At 35.2% G+C, this 23196-nt stretch overlaps 1 protein-coding gene across 1 annotated transcript in view; it reads right to left on the reverse strand.

The window, feature by feature from the left end:
* The window catches only part of csmd3b (CUB and Sushi multiple domains 3b), a 509580-nt gene that overhangs the window by 241015 nt on the left and 245369 nt on the right, over window positions 1–23196 (reverse strand). The window contains 2 exon segments of the mRNA XM_051137233.1: window positions 3707–3784; window positions 17406–17518. Of these exon segments, the coding sequence (XP_050993190.1) occupies window positions 3707–3784; window positions 17406–17518 (191 nt within the window).

A 23196-nucleotide genomic window follows, 5' to 3' on the forward strand; every position in this document is an offset into this window, starting at 1 on the left:
CAAACTTTGAACGGTAGTGTATATTGTTACAAAAGATTTCTATTTGAAATAAATGCTGTTCTTTTTAACATTTTATTTAAAGAATGCTGAAAAAAGGATCACAGTTGGCAGCAATAATAAATAAGCAAATTAGAATGATTTCTGAAGAATCATTCGACACTGAAGTAATGATGCTGAAAATTCAGCTTTGCATCACAGGAATAAATTCTATTTTAAAATACATTAAACTAGAAAAGCACTACTTTAAATGGCAATATTATTTCACAATATTAGGTTCTTCTGTATTTTTAATCAAATAAACGCAGCCTTAATAAGCAGAAAAGATTTTAAAAAACATTAAAAATCTTACTGATCCCAAACTTTTGAACGGCAGTGCATATACATATGTAAAACAGTATTAATATTATAGTATTAGTATTATAGTATTTTAATAGTAAAACAGTATTAAATGGCACATTTGAAATGACCAATATGTTGTTTAATACTGCGTTGGTTTATTCAAAAATATAATTTTTAGGACAGGACCCTAGACAGCGGATCAGACTATCTCCATGTTTGATATCACAGATATTTTTTTACATTTGTATTCTGCATTTGAACATTTATGCGTTTACATAATCACAGTAACTTATAATATTGCTACATAACTACACAGAAAGCATAAAAGGTCAATGATTGCTCAGTCGACTGTAAACATTCAATCTTAATTCTATTAACTGCATGATGTCATGGAACACCAGTATTTATGAACACATTTTGTTCCTAACAGAAAATTCTTTATGCTTCAGGCTCATTTGCTTTCTAACACTGGATTCTGAATGCAACAAGGCAAGTTGCATTAACAATGAAACAAGATGGGCTCTTTTCAGAAGCATATATTTAAAACATATTCCAAAAGCATTAGAGCTGTTCTGTTCGGCTTCTCATCTCCACTTGACATGTAAGCAGTACAACTGAAGCACAGAGTTCAATCTAAGGTCATTTTAACAGGGATCTATGAACGACACAGTGCCAGAAGCACTTTAAACCATTACATCCAGCTCTATAAAGTCTAACAAAAGACCCTCAACCTGCAGGTGTTTTTGACAATACGCTATAAATACAGAGTATGTGTGCGGGTATCTTTAGTGTAACAATTCCATAGCAATATATTCAAAGCTAAACTGTACCGAAAGCGATTTTACGCACTTGTTTTTGCATATTCTTTGGCTGTCTTAGGAAAAATTTAGCACTTTGAAAAGTGCTACACCACATTTCCGCTAACCTCACACTATATCTAAAAGGCCACATGCTTCAAATTCCCTCAATAGCTATAAAAGTAAAAGCTAATTTCACACACAGAATGGAAAAGGCCTGAAATTATGGAAGGTTTGCTTACAGTGCATTATTCACAACAATATGCAAGTTACAAGAAAAATAAAGCAATAGTTGATATTTCCCATGTTTGACAACTGCAAGCTAGCTTGATAACTTTCACAATGGGTACTAGATCAGAACCGCATGGTGCAAACTTTGCTCACTGTGTTGTGTTGTTGACGGACCGAGAGACTGCTGGTTTGGAAATGGCAAGGGAGATTGGTCATGCAAGCAATATCAGCAGATAACGATCCCCAAATAAAGCAATAAAAAAAATGAACCTAAATCGAAAAAACATGGCACACTCTGACAGCACAAATACATTCAAAGGAAAATAAGAAGAGCACAAGCAAACCAAAATATAAAAGAGACGATTAAAACAAACATGACGTTGTTAAAGATCATTGCAGGTTTTTAAATATTTGGTCAATGGGAGACATGCTGTTGTCGTTTATCTCAAGCTGAAGTGACTGTTGCTGCATATCTACAGCTAAATTTCCAATCCTGGACTGTCTTTAAGCGAAAAAAAGAGTTTTAACCACAGAACAAATTTTCCTTCTCCATTTTACATGACGTTCTTAATAAACAGTTTAAAAGGAAGGGAGTTTAAAACTGGGGTCCAGGGACCCTCAAAGGGCTTCAAAAATGTAAATTAAATTATACATTCACTTCCAAAATAAAGATTCACATATGATGTACTCACCCCCTTGTCATCCAAGATGTTCATGTCTTTCTTTCTTCAGTTGTAAAGAAATTATGTTTTTTGAGGAAAACATTTCTGCCTTTTTTCTCCATATAATGGACTGATATGGTTCCCTGATTTTGAACTTCCAAAATGCAGTTTAAATCCCATATGCAGTTGTAAACAATCCCAGCCGAGGAAGAAGGGTCTTATCTAGTAAAACGATCAGTTATTTTCATAAACATAATACAATTTATATACTTTTTAATCTCAAACACTCGTTTTGCCTTTCTCTGCCTGAACTCTGTGTATTCTGGCTCAAGACAGTTAGGGTATGTCGAAAAACTCTGACCTCATTTTCTCCATCAACTTCAAAAATCATTTAAAAATCATTCTACATCATTGCATAAGTTCCAACCTAGTCATTGCAAAGTGAACATGCAAAGAAGATCAAACACCCTTAACAAAAAAAGGTAAAACAGCGATATAGGACGATTTTGAAGTTGAGGGAGAACATGAGATGGGAGTTTTTCGAAATACCCTAACTGTCATGAACCGGAACAAAAAAGTTGACAACCGATTGTTACGCTAGATAAAACTCTTCTTTCTCAGCTGGGATTGTTTACAACCGCATTTGGGATCATTTGAAGCTGCATTTAAACTGCATTTTGGAAGTTCAAAATCAGGGCACCATATCAGTCCATAATATGGAGAAAAATGCTAAAATGTTTTCCTCAAAAAACATAATTTCTTTACGACTGAAGAAAGAAAGACATGAACATCGTTAATGACAAGGGGGTGAGTATATTATCTGTAAATTGTTGTTCTGGAAGTGGACTTCTCCGTTAAATAAAATTATGCTTACAGTAAAAATGGGTCTTTATACATGAAAACATATCTGCCCTTTATTTTATTCATTTTTATCCATACAACAATATTTATCATTACATTTTGCATAAAAATGTTTAAAACCTCTGTCGAAGAGCTGTTTAACTCTATAAGGCTGGCTCCATCTTAGTTTATCTGTTTTAATAATTGAATATATACTGAATGAACTAAGCAGCAATTGCAAAAAAACTAAGATTTTTCATGTTTCAGAGACATGTGAGTGCATGTCAGAACATTAAAGTGAAGAAACATGTCTTGTTAATCAAATTACATAATTATGCTTAAGTGAACTAGGCTCATAACTGTCTCATGTCTGTTACATAACTCGCAGAGTTAAACATTTTCTATGCTTAATCTATCATTCATCAAACTAACCTCTTAGACCAAAGGCCATAGAAGCAAATCTTTCTTTTTGAAAATAAAATGAAGATCAGCTAAGGCAAACTAGATGTTGATATAAAAATGATAGGAATTTATGACGCATAAAACGAGCGCAGACACAAGGTCACTCCCTCATTACGGTGTACAAATCACAATTTTACGGTAAACTGCCATTCATGCTTTTGAGGAAATAACTCTCAGTGGGGGGTTAAATTAAATCGTCTGGAAATGCCTGCTTGTGAGATATTCGTGGGAACAGAAATCCATCTGTGATTTGGCCGATAAACGCTTATCAGCACAAGATGATCTTGCAATGATCTCACAGTCACTGTTTGCTGTAATCGACTCCGAACGAGTAACACAGATTTACCATAAAATAGTAACAAAGGGTAGACTCACAGATAGAAAACTTGTTGCTGTTGTCTTTGCCAGGGAATAATTTTACTCCTCTAGATTTGAAATCTACAGACCTTTTCACTAGTTCAAGGGGAAGAAATTAAACAAAAAAACATGAAATCAGGTGAAACAGGTTTTAAATAAACTTGTAAGCATTGAAAAAGAAACCATCATCAAGCGCATGAGAGAGAAGAGCAGAAAAGTATAGCAGTGTCGACAATTTCCAAAGTGCTCTGCGAACAGAAAATATAGGCATGTGTTGAATCAAAGGCGAGGGCATCAAATGAAAAAGTGAGGAAAACAAAGATTAATAAAGGAGTGGAGGGACAGGACTTCTGTTCAGTTGTCAACCTTGACAAGGGGAAGATTTCAGCTTGCGCTGCATGTCTACACCATTCGATGTGAAGCAGACTTTGTCTAATGCCTCTGTGAAGTATTTTGGGCCACAAACGTCTGCCAAGGTATTCCTACGGGGGGAAAAGTGGCTGTTTGACATGCATGCAGACAAATGGCACGGTCCTTAGGGCTAATCCAGACAAGCATGTAGCCCAGCATGTCAAAGGTCAAACAGAAGTCTTGTTGGGAATGCAAAAGCTCATAATAATAATAATAATGATGATGATGATGATGAAGATAATAATAACTAGTCCACTCTGAATATTTGAACATAACATTGTGGAAAAAACTTTGATTGTATTAATGCATCTTTTTCCCTTTGTAAATGGTGCTTGTCATTAAACCAGCTAACTAAGAAATGCATAATGAGTGCAAAGCAACGCAAACAATTCCTGGTCATCACATTAGACCCGGCTTTGCCATCAGATGGAGTGACAGGGACTAGAACTCAGTAACAGCCAGGAAGAAAATTTGAGATTCCATAAATTGTGTTATATGAACAAATGTATGAAATTAGTGTAATTTAACTAATAAGTCTTCTGTCAGTTTAATACGTAATCATTTGAACACATGACGCTATAAGCAAACAACAGCCTTACATTTTAAAACCACATCTGTGATATTATTGGCAATGGGATTTATACATTTTCATAGAAAACAACTTATGTTTTGTGCATAATAGAGCTGTAAATGTTTGTCTCTTCAACTGAAATGGATGACACAGGAAAAGAGAACATGTTGGGGCTCTAAACTCTGTGTAAATTTTGGATGTAGTATTACTGTACAGAGCCATGCAAATGCACATTCAACAATGGCTCTACTTCCTACTTCAAATACATTCGTCTTTCAGAGGAATAAAACAATTTTTGTTACAGAGTGGCCTAAATTTGACAGTTTAGGCAGCCTATGATTATGAATGAAATAAGATGTTTGCCCACCCTTACATAATCTTTTACCAAACACTGTTCCAACATTTATAACTTTATTCTTCAAAACACTTTTATAGGTCCACATGATTCACAAAAAAGACTTTCACAGCTAGAAAAGCTAAAAGCTGTGATTTTAACAAAATTCTAAACACACGATAAATCATCTAAGTCCAATATCAATCAAATTCTTCAAAACAATATTAACAAACCAATAAATAAATACATACATTACTTACCTACTGTATCAGGGTATATCAAGTCTTACCGTATGTGTAAAAAATCAGAAGCAGTACATCAAAACCATGTTTTAATACCTACTCTAAAACAAAACTACACTACAGCTAGTTATTATACAGCTGATTGTGTTCCATTAACGTCTCATGGATTTAAAATGACAAATTTATTGTTCTTCCTGAGATGTATCACTATTTGAAGAATAGTGTTGCTAGATACAGATTATAACTGACTCAATCCTTTTTCCTCAATCCTTATTGTGAAAAAAATATATAATAATTTTATGACCCTGGACCACAAAACCTGTGGTAAGGATAAAATTTTTAAAATTGAGGTTTATACATAAAAAAAAAAATAGAATAAATACGCTTTCCATTGATGTATTGTCTTTTGGGATAGGACAATATTTGACTGAGATACAACTATTTAAAAATCTGGAATATGAGGGTGCAAAAAAAAAGATATTGAGAAAATCGTCTTTAAAGTTGTCTAAATGCAATGCAATGCATTTAGCAATGCATATTGCTATATTTATGGTGGGAGGTTTACAAAATATCTTCATGGCATGGCATTGCATAAAAAAATTCAATAATTTTGACGATCATTTTGACCCATACAATGTATTTTTGGCTATTGCTACAAATATACCTGTGCGACTTAGGACTGGTTTTGTGGTCCAGGGTCATATATATGATTCATATATATATAAATGCATCTATATCTGCATGAAGCCGTTTTTGAACGATATGTGATTATAACACCTACAGTATCCAGGTGAAAATGGAATCATTTTATCAACTACTAATGGAACCTCACTTTCATTACTGAACATCCATTAACCACCCACTGGATCAGCCTATCACCATAAATAAATAAAAACCAATGAAAACTGATTTCGGAGAGCCTTCTACATGATCCTAGTTAGCATTAATTTGAATATGCTATTGACACAGACACACCCAGATCCAAAGGTTTAGTAAATTATTCTGTAGATGGAAATTTGCTCTGGCACCTGTTTCTACTTAAAAGGTTTATGCTGAATAAATCATTTGACACGAGGCCTGCAAATGAGATGCTCTGCAAGTGACAACGCATTAAAACTGAGGAAAGGACTGCTGACCTTAGTCAATGACATGACATTAAACCGCTTTTAAAGGTACATTAAAACACACTGAAATTACACATAATGCTAATTGCCATGATACTTCCGTTTTTCTACCATGAGAAAACAAATCTAACCTTATACTTCAATCATAATCACAACTCTTTTAAGCAGTGGCAGATCATCCCATTAACAGTTCCGGGATGTTCTATCATTATAAACCTGAGTAGAAACACTGATGTAAACTTGTAACACACTAGATTAATTAGAAATTTTGGCAGAAATGGCCACACACCAGAATAATGGTGATGCCGACACATTTTGGTTGTGAAAACGAAAGCCATTTTTCACCGGTTATTAACCTAAATGATGTTTCAGCATGTCTTTCAATCACCTCAGACATCTAAAGTAATTTGCTTATCGCTTTTTGAGTACTGCAAATGGCGAAAAACGTACGCCATCAATAAAACCAAGATCAGACTATGAACACACCAGACAACACATTAAAACACAAACTCATTCATTACAATTCCCAACCAACAGCCTGGATGCAACATCAGCAATCTGTACTGGCAAACGCACATGTGTATGCTAAATACAGTGTATATTCTAATGCAAATAAGCTATTCCACATTCATTCTACCCCAAATATGCATCTATACAGGCAATAAAAACCAAGCTTTCCACAATTACTGTCTATTACCTGTCAAACCAAACTTTCTTCAAATTCTTTATGGCACCGAACTGACATTTTACATCTATAATTAGTCATTTAACATTTTCCTGAGCCTCCACATGTGTGACAAAGGCATTTCAACACCTATTCGGGCTAAGAGCGCTTTTCAAACACTAATTAATTTAAAAATCGAGCAGCTGTCAGCAGCTAACCAAGGTCAACATATTCATGGTTTCTTGGAAATGACTGCTCCACTGAGCTGCACAGGATGTGATGGGTACAAATCAAATCTTCAAATCCCCATTGCAAGGAACTCATCAACTTAAACCTGACTACTTGTGATGGGTTCGAAAGGGTTTGCTATCACAAACATTTGTTTTTCTTGTTGATGTACTTTCGGTCACGGTTGCTCCAGATTCGCACCTTCACCTGGTTGTTCCATTAAAGTTAAACGAAGATTTCAAAACACAATTAAAGCTGCAAGCAGCGTTAAAAGGGCCCTCGCACCCGGTGGTTTTAGGAAAACAGCGAACGGTAAGCATTTTAAAGCATTTTAAAGCATTTTTAAGTGGTAAATATAGGAGAAATATGTCAAAGTCATTTATATGTTCCAAACTTCCTGCTGCCAGCTTGTGTCGCTATGACTATAACTGGATATTGGCATGCAGATGTTTTCAGGCCAGGACTTCTATCAAACATTTGAAGTTTGCAGGTGCAGATTGAACATGGTATGTTTGAGTTAGTGTAAAACACGACATATCCTGTCACCAACAGGTGGCGCTATGATTATAACGGAATACTAGTATTTAGACGTGTGAAGTTTAGGGGAGATCGGACATTGTAGGGCTGAGTTACAACAGCTATTTTTTCCATGGCGAACGGACACGCCCTTTAACAAAAACTCAAGATCTTCGCAATTTAACATCGTAGAGGAGTTTGTTACAACGTAAAACATATCACTTCCTGTTGCCAACAGGTGGCGTTATGACTATGGCTGCGTTTACACTAGTGCGTTTTAGTTTTAAAACACATAACTTTTGCTATGGTTAAGTCTGTTGTTTACACCGCCTGTTGTTTTTGACCCTCAAAAACAGAGACGTTTGAAAACGCTGCAGACCCTGTTTAATTTGAAAACTCCGGGGTTGCATTTCAGTGTAAACGGATCAAAACGGAGACTTTTGAAAGTGATGGTGTGGCTGCCCACATTCGCTCTGCGTATCATTGGCGACCGTGTAAACAATAACATTATGCCCATAGATATGTATAGGTGTGTATATGCCCCATTCCACGGCTATAAGCACCTTACTCGTCCACCATCTAAATAATAGGGCATCTACCTATACATATCTATGGTTGTACCTGCATGAATGGTCAGGTGACATGCGTTTTTGGTTGTGTAGTGTGGGTGGAGATAGTTTCTGAAACGCAGTGAAAAACGCCAGTGTAGATGAGGATCGTTTTCATTTTAAAACAATGTTTTAAAACGAAAACACACTAGTGTAAACAGGGCCTAAAACTGAATATGGCAATGGGCATGTGTTCAGGTCAGGACTCTTATCAAATATGTACATTTTAGTGCAAATCGGACATTTTATGCTGAATTATAACAACTTCCTGTTTCATGGTGAAACATTGAAGTTTGTCAGGGCGCCACGGACACGCCCTTCAACGAAAATTCAACATCTTCACAATTTAACATCACAAAGAGCTTTAGATAACACTGACCAAATTTGGTGTTGATCTGTTTAAATCTGTAGGACGAGCTCATTAACATACATTGGCTGCACATGGCAAAAACAGCATACAACTTGCAGAGAAAATTAAAAATAACAGACTTCCTGTTTGGTTTCAGACTTCGTACCGAGGGACTTTTTGTAGGTATTGGTATGTAATGTGTCTACCGAATTTCGTACATGTACTTGAATAGCTCGAGGGGTACTTCACTGAATTTTTATAGGTGGTGCTATCGAGCCATTTTGCCACACCCACTTCTGAAACCCATATTAGATGTAAATTTTCACCACTTTTGGCATGTGTGCAAAGTTTCATGAGTTTTTGTGCATGTGTAGGCCCTCAAAAATGCATTTTGGAGTAGAAGAAGAAGAACTGAGCAATTCCAACAGGGTTCTTGCACATAATTAACAAGCAACAGCATAAAAAGTGTATTCAATCCGCTGTGCCTTTCATTTTATATGTACATTGGCTCTTCCAGGTATCTTTGATGTGATCTCAGACATGTCCTTGCATTGCCACCTTATCTCTCTGCTGAGTCCCTTGGCAACCTATCCCCATGTCCATCTAGTCAAGGATAGATTACAGTAATTGTTTTCCGCCCTGGATGTCAGATTATTAGCTGGGCCAAAGTCAAGCGTGGATCCTGCGCACCATTTGTTATCAGAAAGGAAATAGTGATACTATCATATTTCCCTGCCATAAAACTGACCTTCACCTTCTTACTGTCAAGCAAGTGAGGGCATCATTACATAACACCTCAGTTATGGCTACACCAGCAACAGGGCCACACGGGTTTTGCATCTGATTAGTATTCGTATGGGTAAATGCAAATTATAGCTCGTTGATTGCTTGATTGTGCTTTTCATTAAACAACTGTCTCTAATAAAACCATTAGGATTAATGATGAAGTATAATAATGCTAGTGGAATATTGCCACTTTCCAGCTATCTGAAAGCCTTCCTGAGTGAATTCTAACATAACTCTTGGATAAATCTCCTCTGCTGAGACCAAGTGCGATACTCTTGTCAAGAAGTAATGGCAACACTGAGAGCCATTAGAGTTATGGATATATTTCTCTCCTGGGGATGTTTACCCTTTAAAGACTTTTACACCCCTAAGGACTCAGACGCTTATCAAATCTGTGCATTATCAATGAATAGTGGATGGCATTTTCTTTAATGGAGAATTTCTTCTAGGCTGAGGGTGTCTAATATCAGCTGTGGCCTCAGAACGGTCTTACTGACCCCTGCAAGAACAAAACTCAATGTATATTTCAGTTCTTTTTTTTCAGTTATTAAAGTCATTCAAGTAAGTGAGTGGAAAACTGTAAATGACCTATGAGGTGAGATAAACACTGCTTATGTTGTTAAATCGAGCAGTTTGATGAGCCACTGCTGCTCAAGGGTAACTTTGGCTGTTATTTCTGCTTCTGTGAATAATCTATACAACAATGAAAAAAACCTTCTGTATGCCCTTAGGTTGCTTATATATGAGTAAACATTAATAACCACTGCCGACCAGTAAAGAAAATAGTAGCTTATGCTTCTGATAATAACATTTTGGCTAGGATAGTCATATCAAGCATTGCTCTGTCCAGAGAATCACATATGTAAGAGATGAACCATGACTTGGTGCACATTATATTATTATGGTATAAATATAAATTATTAACCACTCTATAGTCAAAGCACGTTCTCTGTCTCTCTATTTGAAATCATTCATATCATCTGATTTCCTGCTGTTCTTAGAAATGATTCTGTTTTGAGAACCTCTTCATGCTTATTTAGCTTGTTTATCAATTAGACTGTAATGTTCCTGTATCCAAAATAACTAGATAAAAAAAAAAGATTGATTTTATGACATTTTTTTTCCCACTTAGAAACAGCTCATCCATTTTTAGAGTAGAAGTGAAAGGGAAATTCTGCTCTAAAAATACTGATGTTGTGTTAAAATATGTTTATTTGCATGGACTGTTTGCACTGGTTTTATCCACTGTATTTTTCAATGCAGGTATAAAATATGGCCTGTGAATCTTCAAGACTTATTATTCATTGAGTTTAGTTGTAGGTGAACGAATAAAAGAATAAAAAAATGAATTAAACAGTAAAACAATTTTGCACAACAACATGCGTGTTTAGAATTATGACAATGAATTAAAATAATATAATAAGAAATACTAACTCACAACGTCAAGCAAAATTGTTTCTATGAACAAAAGTCAATGGAAGATTTTCTTCCAAATCCTAAGTTTCTCAAAAAGTATAATGTTTGCCAAAAATAGATAAATAGATAGCAAACCTAAAACTGAAATATAACTAAACTGAATTTAACTACCTATAAAACTAATTTTGAATGGTGTCTCCACATTAAGCCATGCAAATTAAGTTTATTATATATTATTTAAAGTTTTTAACTTATCAATTAAAGTTTATTTTATTTTATTATTTTTATTTGTATTTTTTTTTAATAAAAGCAAACATGATTTTTCCAGTGTCGTCTAGAAAACCATATCCACAAGGAATATCAACTCAGTGCTGTCTTGCTTGCCTTGTACAGATGGTGATGGGCAGTTTAGCACTAAAATATTCAGTAAGAGGTTCTGGGATTCTGCTGCCTAAAAATTGAGACAATGGTACTACATTCTACTTTGTCAACTTGTTTTTGCCTAGAGCTTAATGCCCAGGCACAGATCCAAAAGACACTGAAGCCAGAGTTTGACTATGAAATCTGTTTTTTCATACTTAGTGCTATTCTTTCAAGACTTGCTGAGACAACACTACACTTTATGAAACACTAACAAAGTGATATTCTTTATTTTATTATGTTGTTATGCTGATAAGCAATGTCAACAACTTTGATCTGCATATTAGATTTATTTCACATTTACACTTCTCCAGTTCAAATGCTACATTGCTCAAAAGATCACAACGTAATGTTCCACTTGTTTGACATTTAGAAGGACATTTAAAGTGGCCAACTTATGCACAGCAGGCAATAGTGTAGAGTATTGTCTTCATTGTAGACTGCTGTTTCTGTGGCACTAATGGCATTAAGTTAAGGAAATTCCTAAGGAATTGTGTTTGACATAGACCTTGCAGAGTCCAGCCAAATAATTACTCCCTCAGGCAAACTGTGAATCCAGTACGACCATGCTTCCACAATCTTGCATCCAGTTTAAATGGACGGTGGCAGGAGTGACCATCAAAGGAGGACTTTATTAGATGTGGCTTCCACTCCAGGGAAGGCATGACAGAGGACCTGTGGCCACATACAGATATTTCAAGTTCTATTTCTAACTGACCTACTCTGAGAAGTAAGCAAGAAGTGTTGCAAAGTGCTTGCTGTGTCATCAAAAGCTGCAAGACCAAGTTTGGTAGAAGAACTCCATTTGCACATTTGCAATTCTTATTGGCGTTATGAAAGCTGGCTCTCTTGGCCCTTTGCCAACATCTCTGCCCTAGTTTACATGACTTATCTTGGATTATTCTTCATTACCATGCTCACCTCTAAATGACTTCAGCTTGAAGGAGAAGTTTGCTTTGCGAATTTGACACCATTACCATCTGTACATGCAAACCACTGTGTTTATTTAGTTGCTTTGGGGGGCTGAATGATGTCTCACTCTTAACACAAGGCATTTCATTTGTGCAAGATGCACTCACATTCTTAATGCACACAGAAACAAGCTGTGGCTCCCTGAGTACCAGCAGCAGGTACTGAAGAAAAAAAAAAAAAAACCTAGGTGACAATGCACTTTGCATTATAACCATTTTCTTAAAGGCTAATTCACATTGCGCTGAGAGACACCGACCACTACGTTCTCAGACATTTCAGACATGACAAATGGTAAGATGCATATTCAGCAAAAACAAGTGCAAACAATGCCAACAGAGGTAGACAGGGTAATACACTGATCCGACAAAAACTGATGGATGTGTCTGTTGCGCTTTGGTCCAGTGTTAATTTTGACAGTCTTAGTCTTTATCTCGAGACGAAAATGCTTAATAGTCTTAGTCATATTTTAGTCATTTGAGTCTTTCATAGTTTTAGTATTGCATTTTTGTCATCTTTTAGTCATTACTTTTAGTCAAACTGCAGTTCCCATGACACAGATAGGCTATGTATTTAATTAGGAATGCTGTCCCTTTAGGACGAAAGGCATGCATGTAATACTGATACACATTCAGTCTTCACCCACCTGTTTACGTTCACTTAAGCCATAACTGACTGTATTTACGTGAGATACTCAACACGATAGACGATACTGTGTGTGTATTTGAGCACTGAATTGATCGCGCGCGTGCGAGTGTGCGCGATTCCGCCTATCCCGCCTTCACTAAAGAAGTTAACGAATTGTGACTCCCGGGAAAAACGATACGTCTGGTCACCCTATCTCTAACCCTTCGGGTGTTGAGGCCATTGTTTCAGATCGCTAGTTCAGCACTGCGGCTGTCATACTGAGACTAGATATGCAAACACCCCATATGATCCAATGACAGGGACACACATTTTGAAAGACAAGACAGTTAACTTAGCCTATAGGATGTATTTTGAATGTCCCATAGTCCTCAAATAACATTCTAGTCCTGTTTTGTCTTGTCAACGAAGACATGGCATATATTTTGTCATAGTTTTTATGATCAGATATTACTTTTAGCTCGTCAACGTCTTGTCTTAGTCACAGAAAAAATGCTTGTTAACGAATATTTTTCATTGCCATCTTCGTTGACGAAATTAACACTGCTTTGGTCGGTGTTTGTCAGGGGGAATGTGTAAATTGGCCTTAAAGAAATGAAAATTTCATTTCTGTCATTAATTACTTGTCATTCCAAACCAAGACCTTTGTTCATCTTCAGAGAATAATTGTCATTATTTTAGTTTTCTTTGCACACAAAAAGTATTCTTGTAGCTTCATAAAATTACAGTTGAACCACTGATGTCACATGGACTATTTTAACAATGTCTTCACTACCTTTCTGGGTTTTGAACGTGTCAATTGCGTTGCTGTACATGTAGGGTCAAAAAGCTCTTGGATTTCATCAAAAATATCTTAATTTTTTTTTCCCGAAGATGAAGGCCTGACAGGTAGGGCTGGACGATATAACAAAAAATGTAAATCTTGATTTTTTCCAGAACGTTTGACCGATTCACGATTCTTTATGATTTTTAACTAATTAACTTGAAAATGTAACTACAATATGATTCAAGTAACTTGTTCTAATAACCCTCTAGTTAAAAAAATCCTTTCTAATTACACCACACATGAAGTTGTCAACATGATGTAAATGTTCACAAATCACTTGTTAAATATCTGTGCAGAAAAGATGCATCAACTACATCTTGTACAAACTTGTCTTATACATATTATATGTTCCGAAATAATGAGGAAAATGCTTTAAAAAAATCTCAAAAGTCAAGGTAATTTAAATTCAAAATGACTGAAGGTATAACACCAGTAGACTATTAACAACTATAAATGTTCTGTAAAAACAATGAACAGCAGCTTTCAGCCTGTCATCATGATACAAACATTAAATATCAGACATACAGTAGTAGTTATTTTATTAGATTGTGCTGCTTTTATTTATTTTATGTAAAAATGGATGCGTTTGACTGCTACGCTTGCATCTCTTGAAGCATCTCATGCATGAAACGGCATAACACGGCATTCAAATTTAAAGAAGATCTTCTTACATGTTTTTCCTATTCCATTGCCCCAGTTGCCTGTTTGTTAACACGAAAGCGCATTCTGTGTGAATGGCACATATCATTATGAGCGCATCAAACGTGAGCAATGAGAAACGTGAGTTATTCATGTGCGCTGATCGTTCTGCGGTTGGATCGTTCTTTTCTCTTTACTGTTATCATTGGCGTACTGTCAGCGTCTAATTCAAATGTTCGGTAATATTTCTATTCAAAATCGTAATTCCTATCTATCGTGTGTGTGTTTTTTTTTTTTTTTTTTTTTTTTGGTCCAATGTATCTGGGCTTCTACATTTTTTATAACATTTCTGTTAGTGATTAATTTTTGAAGATACTATAGACCTCCCACACACTCCATTTTGCCAAGTTACTGTACTCTGACTCATTATTTCAAATATAATAATTTCATCAGTTCAGCTTCTGGTCAGAGCTGCAGTGCCATATTGAGAATTTGATTAGATTTTATGAATGTGAGACCTTCACTAGCCAGCTTTACTAGCAGGCCTTCCAGCTACCACCACCAAACCTTTACAGGCGATCCAGAAAACAGCAGCACGCCTGGACTTCAATCAGCCAAAGAAGAGCCATGTCATACACTTTCCACTCTCTGCCTGTTGCCGCCAGCATCAAATTCTCAATGATCTGATTCCAGCATAAAGAATTCACATTCCCCATCGTTCCCTGCGGTCAGTGAATCAACAATGCCCGGTGGAACAATCACAATGCGGCACAAGGTCACTTTCAAAAACTTCACACTCACTGTCACTACCAAGCTTCATTAAAGGAATCCATTCCAATGTTCAAAAATGGAAAAGATTTACAGAGCACGTGACTAACTAATAAAACAAAAATAACATAAATAGGATGAAACTATAAATAAATATAATTATTTTGCACTTATTTTTACTGTACAATTCTACTTTTTTCTCAATACTATATGCACTATTGTCTTTTTTACATTTAATCAGTTAAATAGATTAAAACGTGCTAAATGGATGGATGTTATATGAAGAAAAGCTATATTTTTGTATAGTTTTGTGTGAGATTAAGAAACACATCACAATTTTTGTAAAACACTTTTTTTGTCATATTACTGGTTCAGAATTAATAATCAGAAGAAGAACATGTCTACCTCATACTCTTGCTCCTGGACTCTCAGTTTCTCAGATGGAGACCCGGGCAGTCTGTGTATATTGAAGCCAAACAAGCCCTGCCAATAACAGCTTTATTTTCTGCAGATGAGCGTTTCCATCAACTGGCATCTTGAACCAGCAACAGCTGGTTAATGTGAATAAGAGTGGAGCGGGCCGAAATGGAATGGGCTTCCATTCTGATGGCATCTCTTTCAGATGAATCAGGGGGCTAAATTGGATTTTGCTGGGCTGTGTCCTGAAGCGCAGTGCAGATGTTGCTTTTTGAACCCGATCACTTGTCCCGGCGAAGCAGTGAGTACCTGCTATTTCACAGTCAAAACTCACGCCAGCTCAATTCAATGCAGCGAGCTTCTAATCAGCACTCCTGGATCTTACACAAATCAAACAAATCCAATCCTATAGCCAAATGTCTGCTCACATTTTCAATTATCCAAGATGACTGCATGTCTATTTAGAGGATTGGACATAGAGGCAGATTGACCTGACAAAAATCTCTAAATCTCTACACAAAGCCTTCCTGGGGAAGTACATTTCCAGCAAGGGATAAAAAGGTAAATGTGGTAATTGCGAAAGTTGAAGATGTAAACTCTGAATTCACAATTGCAAGATATAAACTCAGAATTCTGACTTTTCCTCGTTATTCCTAGTTTACATCTTACAATTTATACATTTTGTCCTCAGAACTCTGAGTTTAAATCTCGCAATTCTTTTTTTTCTTTCTTTGTTTCTGCCACAGAATTTAAAAAAAATGAACAGTAATTGCAACTTTATATCTTATAATTCTGACTTTTCTTCTTAGAATGGTGAGTTTATATATTGCAACTGCAAGATAAAATACTTTTTTTTTCTTAGAATTGTAAAAAATAATTTGCAATTACTTTTTTTTCCCCGTGGCACAAACTAGCTTTCATACAAAAATCATATATCCATGCAAATGAGGTTTGTTTTTACTACAGGCTCAGAAGAGAATCCAAAAGACCCAGTAAAGACGTATATGAATTTCCATATAAAACAACATTACGCAACACTTCAGTAAGATAACAACACAGATATGTAAGGGTTGGCAAACAATTTCATATTTCACTCCAGACTTCTATAGAACAGCTTCCAGTGAACGGTTGTATAGGAATCGGGTTTATGGTAAATGTGTGTAAGTAGTTCACAAACACAGTACGCAGCCAAGCACATGAGAAAATTATGGCTATGGATGACCTGTCAAAGCATAAAACTTAAAAGCGGCTTGCTTTTCGACGTTCTGTTCTTTCAACCCCCACCATTTTATTACATTTGAGCTTCCCTTTTTATGAAAGAAGCAAAAAGATAGCTACTTCCAAAAATGACAAAACATGATTTGTTGTTGAAATATGAGTTAGTTTGGAGAAACGGCACAAAACAAAACAAATCAACCGAAAAAGGAAAGAGGCATTCAAGCATTGGCAACAAAAACACTTTTCTGACTCTGAATGTTGAAAGTTATTGCAAAAAGAGCCATGTGAGCTGAAGTCAATGACAATCAACACAATTTTGAATTATCTTTCTCATGCTTGCATTAATTAGACATCTGGAACAAAATGATAATTGATATCAAAATGTGTTTAACTTAAAACTCCAATACTCTTTTTTTTTGTGCATCAAAAATACTCAAATTAAAGATAATTAATCACGTAATTAATTATCCAGAGAGGACAATCGAATAGACTTTCGCTACAGTGTTCACAAGAGCAATGCTAGCCATGAAAACCATGCATTTGCAATGACAAAGCGAGCAGTTTACCTTGATAATGGGCGCTGAAGCCTTTGTATCGATGGTTGCTGTCAGTAACAAAGTGTAACCTCAGCCAGTTCTTGTTGCTAACAATAGGAGATGGGACATTCATTCCGGATAGCCTGTGAAAACATGAAGAAAAGCTCTTTACATTTGTTACGGAACGTCACCCATTAACAGCGACAACAAAAAAGCATTCATAACAACGTGGCATCTGTCTAGAGGGGCTGTAAAACTCACATTTGTAGATGAACAATGATAGATAGCACTGTCAAAATGAGTTTAAATGATCTGTCTGTTTAAGTAGATGTTTGGATAGTCAATATTTTATCTTTTGAAGTATAAAACTTTCTGAAAGCTCGTAATATACTACCAAGGTCACCGATCTAATACTCTGACATTTTGAGGCATGGCACTTGGGACATTTAACGGAGTACAAGCACCTTAACACTTAGTCCACCATTACTCATGAAGTGCAAGCCAGGTTAGATACAGTCAGCACATTCCCTAGACGCTTTTGAGAGGCGGTGCGCACAAACCGCACATTCTGACAAGTAAAAAAACATCATTGTGTGTGTACGTCTGCATGCGTGCAGTGTGTCGTGAATCAGCGTGGTGCTGCAACAGAGGACAGAGGTCACTGTAACCCCAACCCTCCACCCATCAAAATGCTCCATCTTCATCCTACATCTGTCTTACTTTATTGATGACTAACTGGAGATGTCATTAAAGGACATGGCCACATGAATCACACTTTAATGGCCTTCACAGGCTGGAGCGGAGCCATATCATTACTGTTATCTTTCGGTCTCTCTCTCTTTTGCTCACACACACACACACACAGGCAGTATACATTCTTTTGCTTAAACTTAAAGGTAAAGTCTGTCATTTCTGCACCACTAGTGTCACCAAACAAAAATATAAAAATAATGACTGTTTCCAAATGTTTTTCCAGTACAGAGCGTGACTCCCGAGTGTAACAATATGTTAACATTTGGTAACTTCTATCACAGATACAGTATTTCCAGTTTCTTTGTATGTTATCTCGTCCACATGTGAAAATATTTCCAAACGAAGACAAATCGAAGTTTCCATTACCCTTCAAATTGCGAAAATTGAAATTGCGAATTGAAAATAAATTTGAGAAATGAAATAACTCCTATATATCGCATAAATGTTTGTACACTCCCATGAGGTTGTTTTTCAGGCAATTTGAAATAGGAATATTTCACAAAACTGCAATGGAAGCTGCCTTTTTGCATTTGCAGGTACATAAAAGTCATATGATCATTCTTTAATGCACTATAGCCTCAAAAAAACACCTCATATGTGACGCTGGACCACAAAATCAGTCAAAAGGGCTGATTTTTTTAAATTGAAATTTATATATCTTCTAAAAACTGAATAAATGGAATAAATAAGCTTTCCATTGATGTATGGTTTGTTACGATACAACAATATTTGGCCAAGATACAACTATTTGAAAATCTGCGATCTATAGGTGTATTACTAATCAAAAATTACGTTTTTATATATTTACGGTAGGAAATTTACAAAATATCTTCATGGAACATGATCTTTACTTAATAACCCAATGATTTTTGGCATAAAAGAAAATTATCTAAAGATAATTTGTATGGGTCAAAAGATAATTTTAACCCATACAATGTATTCTTGGCCATTGCTACAAATATACCCGTGCAACTTATGCCTGGTTTTGTGGTCCATGGTCACATATTGTCGCACTGAGTACACAATACTTCTGTATAAAGAGATACCTACGTCTTCTACAATTAAATTAATGGCTAGTTTGGAGGCTTCGACGTACGTAAACCTACCAACATCAATTGCCATGACTTATTGCAAGAGGAAAAAATTACGTTTTAGTCGCATAACATCGGTTAACGGAAATGCCATCATTAATTATCGACATTTAAAAAACACTGCAACACTGCTTTTTTTAATTATTATTAACTAGTTTACTCCATATTTGAATTTGTCAGATGTGTATGTTGTTGAATAAAGATATAAAAGCATAAAAATAATGTAATGATAATGAAATGATTAGCATTATGCATTTGTATTTCTTAATACACATTTAACCACATGCTAATATATGAAAATGGAATAGTACATTATTAATTAAATCATATTTGAAATCCAGACATTCTACTAACTATAAGTAACTTTACAAGTACATGTCAACTTATTCTAATCTTTAATACTCTACTAATCCTACAATGAGAGTTAGTAGATGTGTTGGTACAGTGTTACTTACAGTAAAGAGAATGAGTTAAAGGGATCAGCGAAATAAAGTAAAGTAAGACAGCTAAACGATATCTTGACATGTGTCAAGCATGTAAAAATCATATTAGTGTTAAATATACTTCATACTGGACTTTATTATACAGGTTTTGTTCAAAATCTTACAATTTGTAGTATAGTCACACACATTTTTTGCTTGGTTTGATATAATATTTCACACAGCTCCACAGCCTCCCAAAGGGACAAATTTCCTGACATTTGAATAATGTGTCCTTGAAATGTGTATTCAGGAATTGATATAAAACTTTCATGAATATGTTCGTCACATTCTTGTCATGCAGTGGCAAAATCGCAAAACAGCATTACATGCACACATAAACCATTCCATGTTCATGACTTTACATGTTTCAGTGAATTCAAATTAGAAATGGAGTCCCATAAATTAAACATCTGCTCCTATAAAAATCATAAATTAATTATGAGTCAAAGCTTTTTTTCCCTCCCTTCCCATTTTATGGCATAATCTACTTTAGGAAATGAAGTATGGCAAATGCCCCTTAAATTTAAAGGCATAGCATTAAAAGCTTTAGTCCTATCCCTTTTGCTGCCAGTAATCTATATGCTCATAAAGCAGTCCATGCCAAAATAGACTTGATACTGATTTTGGACAGACATACATTGCACTTCTTTTAATTTATCGATGCATGACCAGTACTATAGAACAGACTGTACATGCCCACCCAATCATGAACTCTGCTCCATCAAAATGAGTCTAAATATGACCACTTTAATTTATTTATTTATATTTTTAGCTCAAAGTCTCAGGTTTCCAGTTCTCTAATCCCCTCCAAAATTCATATACTGAATGCTTTTTATGCTTTTTAATGTGGTGTGACAGATCAGAACAGAAGCAGAGAATGTCAGTGAATCAATCATCTCTTCTGCTTTACTACTAGCTGTAGCATGAAAAAAAAAAACTTTAAATAACACCAGAGTATGTTAAGAGACACAGTACAGAATACTTGCTTACAGAAATGTATCAGCTTGTATAAAATGTATGAGCCTGACATTACATATACCCATATCATTAAAAAACAGTAGAAACATATACTGTAGTTAAATTATCTCAACTTAACCGTTTGGAATCTTTAAAGGCCAATTACTTTAACAATTAGCAATTAACAATATTACTGTATTATTATTTGGCATGCAATAATATAATTAAAAAGCAGAAACTTTTTTCTTCAGTGCATAAAATGCAAATTGTGTTTCACCATCAAAATTAGTCAAATTGATGGAGAAGGTTACAAAAAAACCTTTATTCTGTATTCTTGTCTGCAGCATGCAAATTAATTAGAAAAACAGCCCACCCACGTCCTTGCAGGTGGGCCCTCCATTGCTTCATTGAAAGTACTGAAACCTCAGCTAGATGTCAGCTAAAACTTATAGGTGCCATGGGACAAAATGCAGCTCCCTCAGGTATGTCTTTAGATGACTCACTGGAAAGTAACATTTCAGTAATGCCCTTGTTGTATATCAGCCCACTTCGGAACAGAAATACAGCTTTGTTCTTTAATCGTAAAGTGAATTTCAGTGCACCGGCGTATTTGCTTTAGCTTATTGATGCGATCGTCTCGGCTGCAAGTCACCCTCCTGAATAGCACATGTTTCCACATTTGTAATTGCCTGACAGTTTAATTAAATAAGTGTGAATTTTGCAGTAACATAATTTCTCGGGGGCTGCAGAAGCTGGCAGTGTTTGAAACCAAGCACAACACCAGAACTCAGATTCCTCCACACCGGCTATATCTACCTCTGAATAAATCACCATGCAAGCCAATAAACCCTTTCACATGGATAAATGTAATTTAATCAACATAGCTCATTCCAAGGTGTCTGCTCTCTGTGTGTGTGTGTGTGGATGTGTGTGCGGATGTTTGTTGGAAGGCAAGGTCAGGAAAAGGAAGAGGAGGTTATCAAACACATGGATGAGCAAAGAGTGGTATATGAGCAAATCCTACCACGTCAGTGCAGTTAATCCACACGGGATGGGAACGGTTTATAAATAAGACTAGCTGATATGGTACTGCAAGGAAACAAATATTGCTCAAAACATGTGCACATGTGATTCTATAATTTAAAACAAACAGCAACTGTTGCAAGGTACACTCGAAGAAAAAAAAAAGCTGGGTTAAAAACAACCCAGTGTTGGGTAAAATATGGTCTAACCCAGCCATTAGGTTGCTTAAAATGTATGTTTCTTGCTTAAAATGAACCCAGAATAGGTTCACCTTTTGATTATTGCTGATGCCTAGTAATTATGCGTCTGATTTTTAATTTATAACCTGGGTTCATTTTAAGCCAGCCATATAGTAATTTTTAAACAATAGCTGAGTTAAATAAAACTACCAAGAAGGTTGCGTTAAACATTTAACCTAATCCTTCAAAAGTACTCAAAAATAATAATTATACCAAATTTTTGACCTGTGTGTGTTTGTCATTAATATTGTGAAATATTAGAAATTAAAAATGCAAAAAATTAAATGTTGTCCATATGAATATATTAGGGCTGTCAAATGATTTATCGCGATTGATCGCGATTATTTGCATACAAAATAAAAGTTTGAGTTTGCCTAATATATGTGTGTGTACTGTGTGTAATTATTATGTATATATAAATACAAACACATTCAGGTATATATTTAAGAAATATTTACAAGTATATGTATTTATTAGAATTTTTATATAATTTTATATTATATATGAATAAAAATATTTTGTACATAAATGACATTTCTCTTAAATATATACATTAATTTGTGTGTATTTATATATACATAATAATTACACACAGCACACACACATATATTAGGCAAACTCAAACTTTTATTTTGTATGCGATTATTTGCGATCAATCGTTTGACAGCCCTAGAATATATTTAAAGAAAAAACTTGCATGATCCTTTAGAAATTATTCTAATATGTTGATTTATTTGACTTAATACTGCATATACACATACACAGAGCTGGGCAGATTACTTACAAATTGTAATCCGTTACTGATTTCAAATTGCGAGACAAAAATTGTAGTCAGTGATAAAATCCCATTTTAGGTAATATAATCAGACTACTTTTTGATTATTTTTAGATTACTTTTGACCTAACTTGTTTATCACATTGTTTTAAATAGGATAATCTTGTACCAAATTGATATAGAAATGCAAAGAAAAATAAATTCAGTATATTCCATTTGTTGTTATTGACCACATGAAGTGCATTAAACATTATATTATATCAGTTACATTATGTCGTATGTTATTTGAACAATTACACCTTTTTGAGCCATTAATGTGGCAATATTTGTTTTTAAATTAATTATACCGAATTCCAACTACCACAAAAACTGCTCATCCCCATAGCCATTGTACAGAGGGAAAGTGCTTTATTTTGAGGTCAAAACAGGTTTTTCTACCATTTAAAATACAATAATGTATTCATAACAATTAAATACTGTATATGATGTACATGCCATTAA

Source organism: Labeo rohita, chromosome 19 (assembly GCF_022985175.1).
Source record: "Labeo rohita strain BAU-BD-2019 chromosome 19, IGBB_LRoh.1.0, whole genome shotgun sequence".
Taxonomy (NCBI): Eukaryota; Metazoa; Chordata; class Actinopteri; order Cypriniformes; family Cyprinidae; genus Labeo; species Labeo rohita.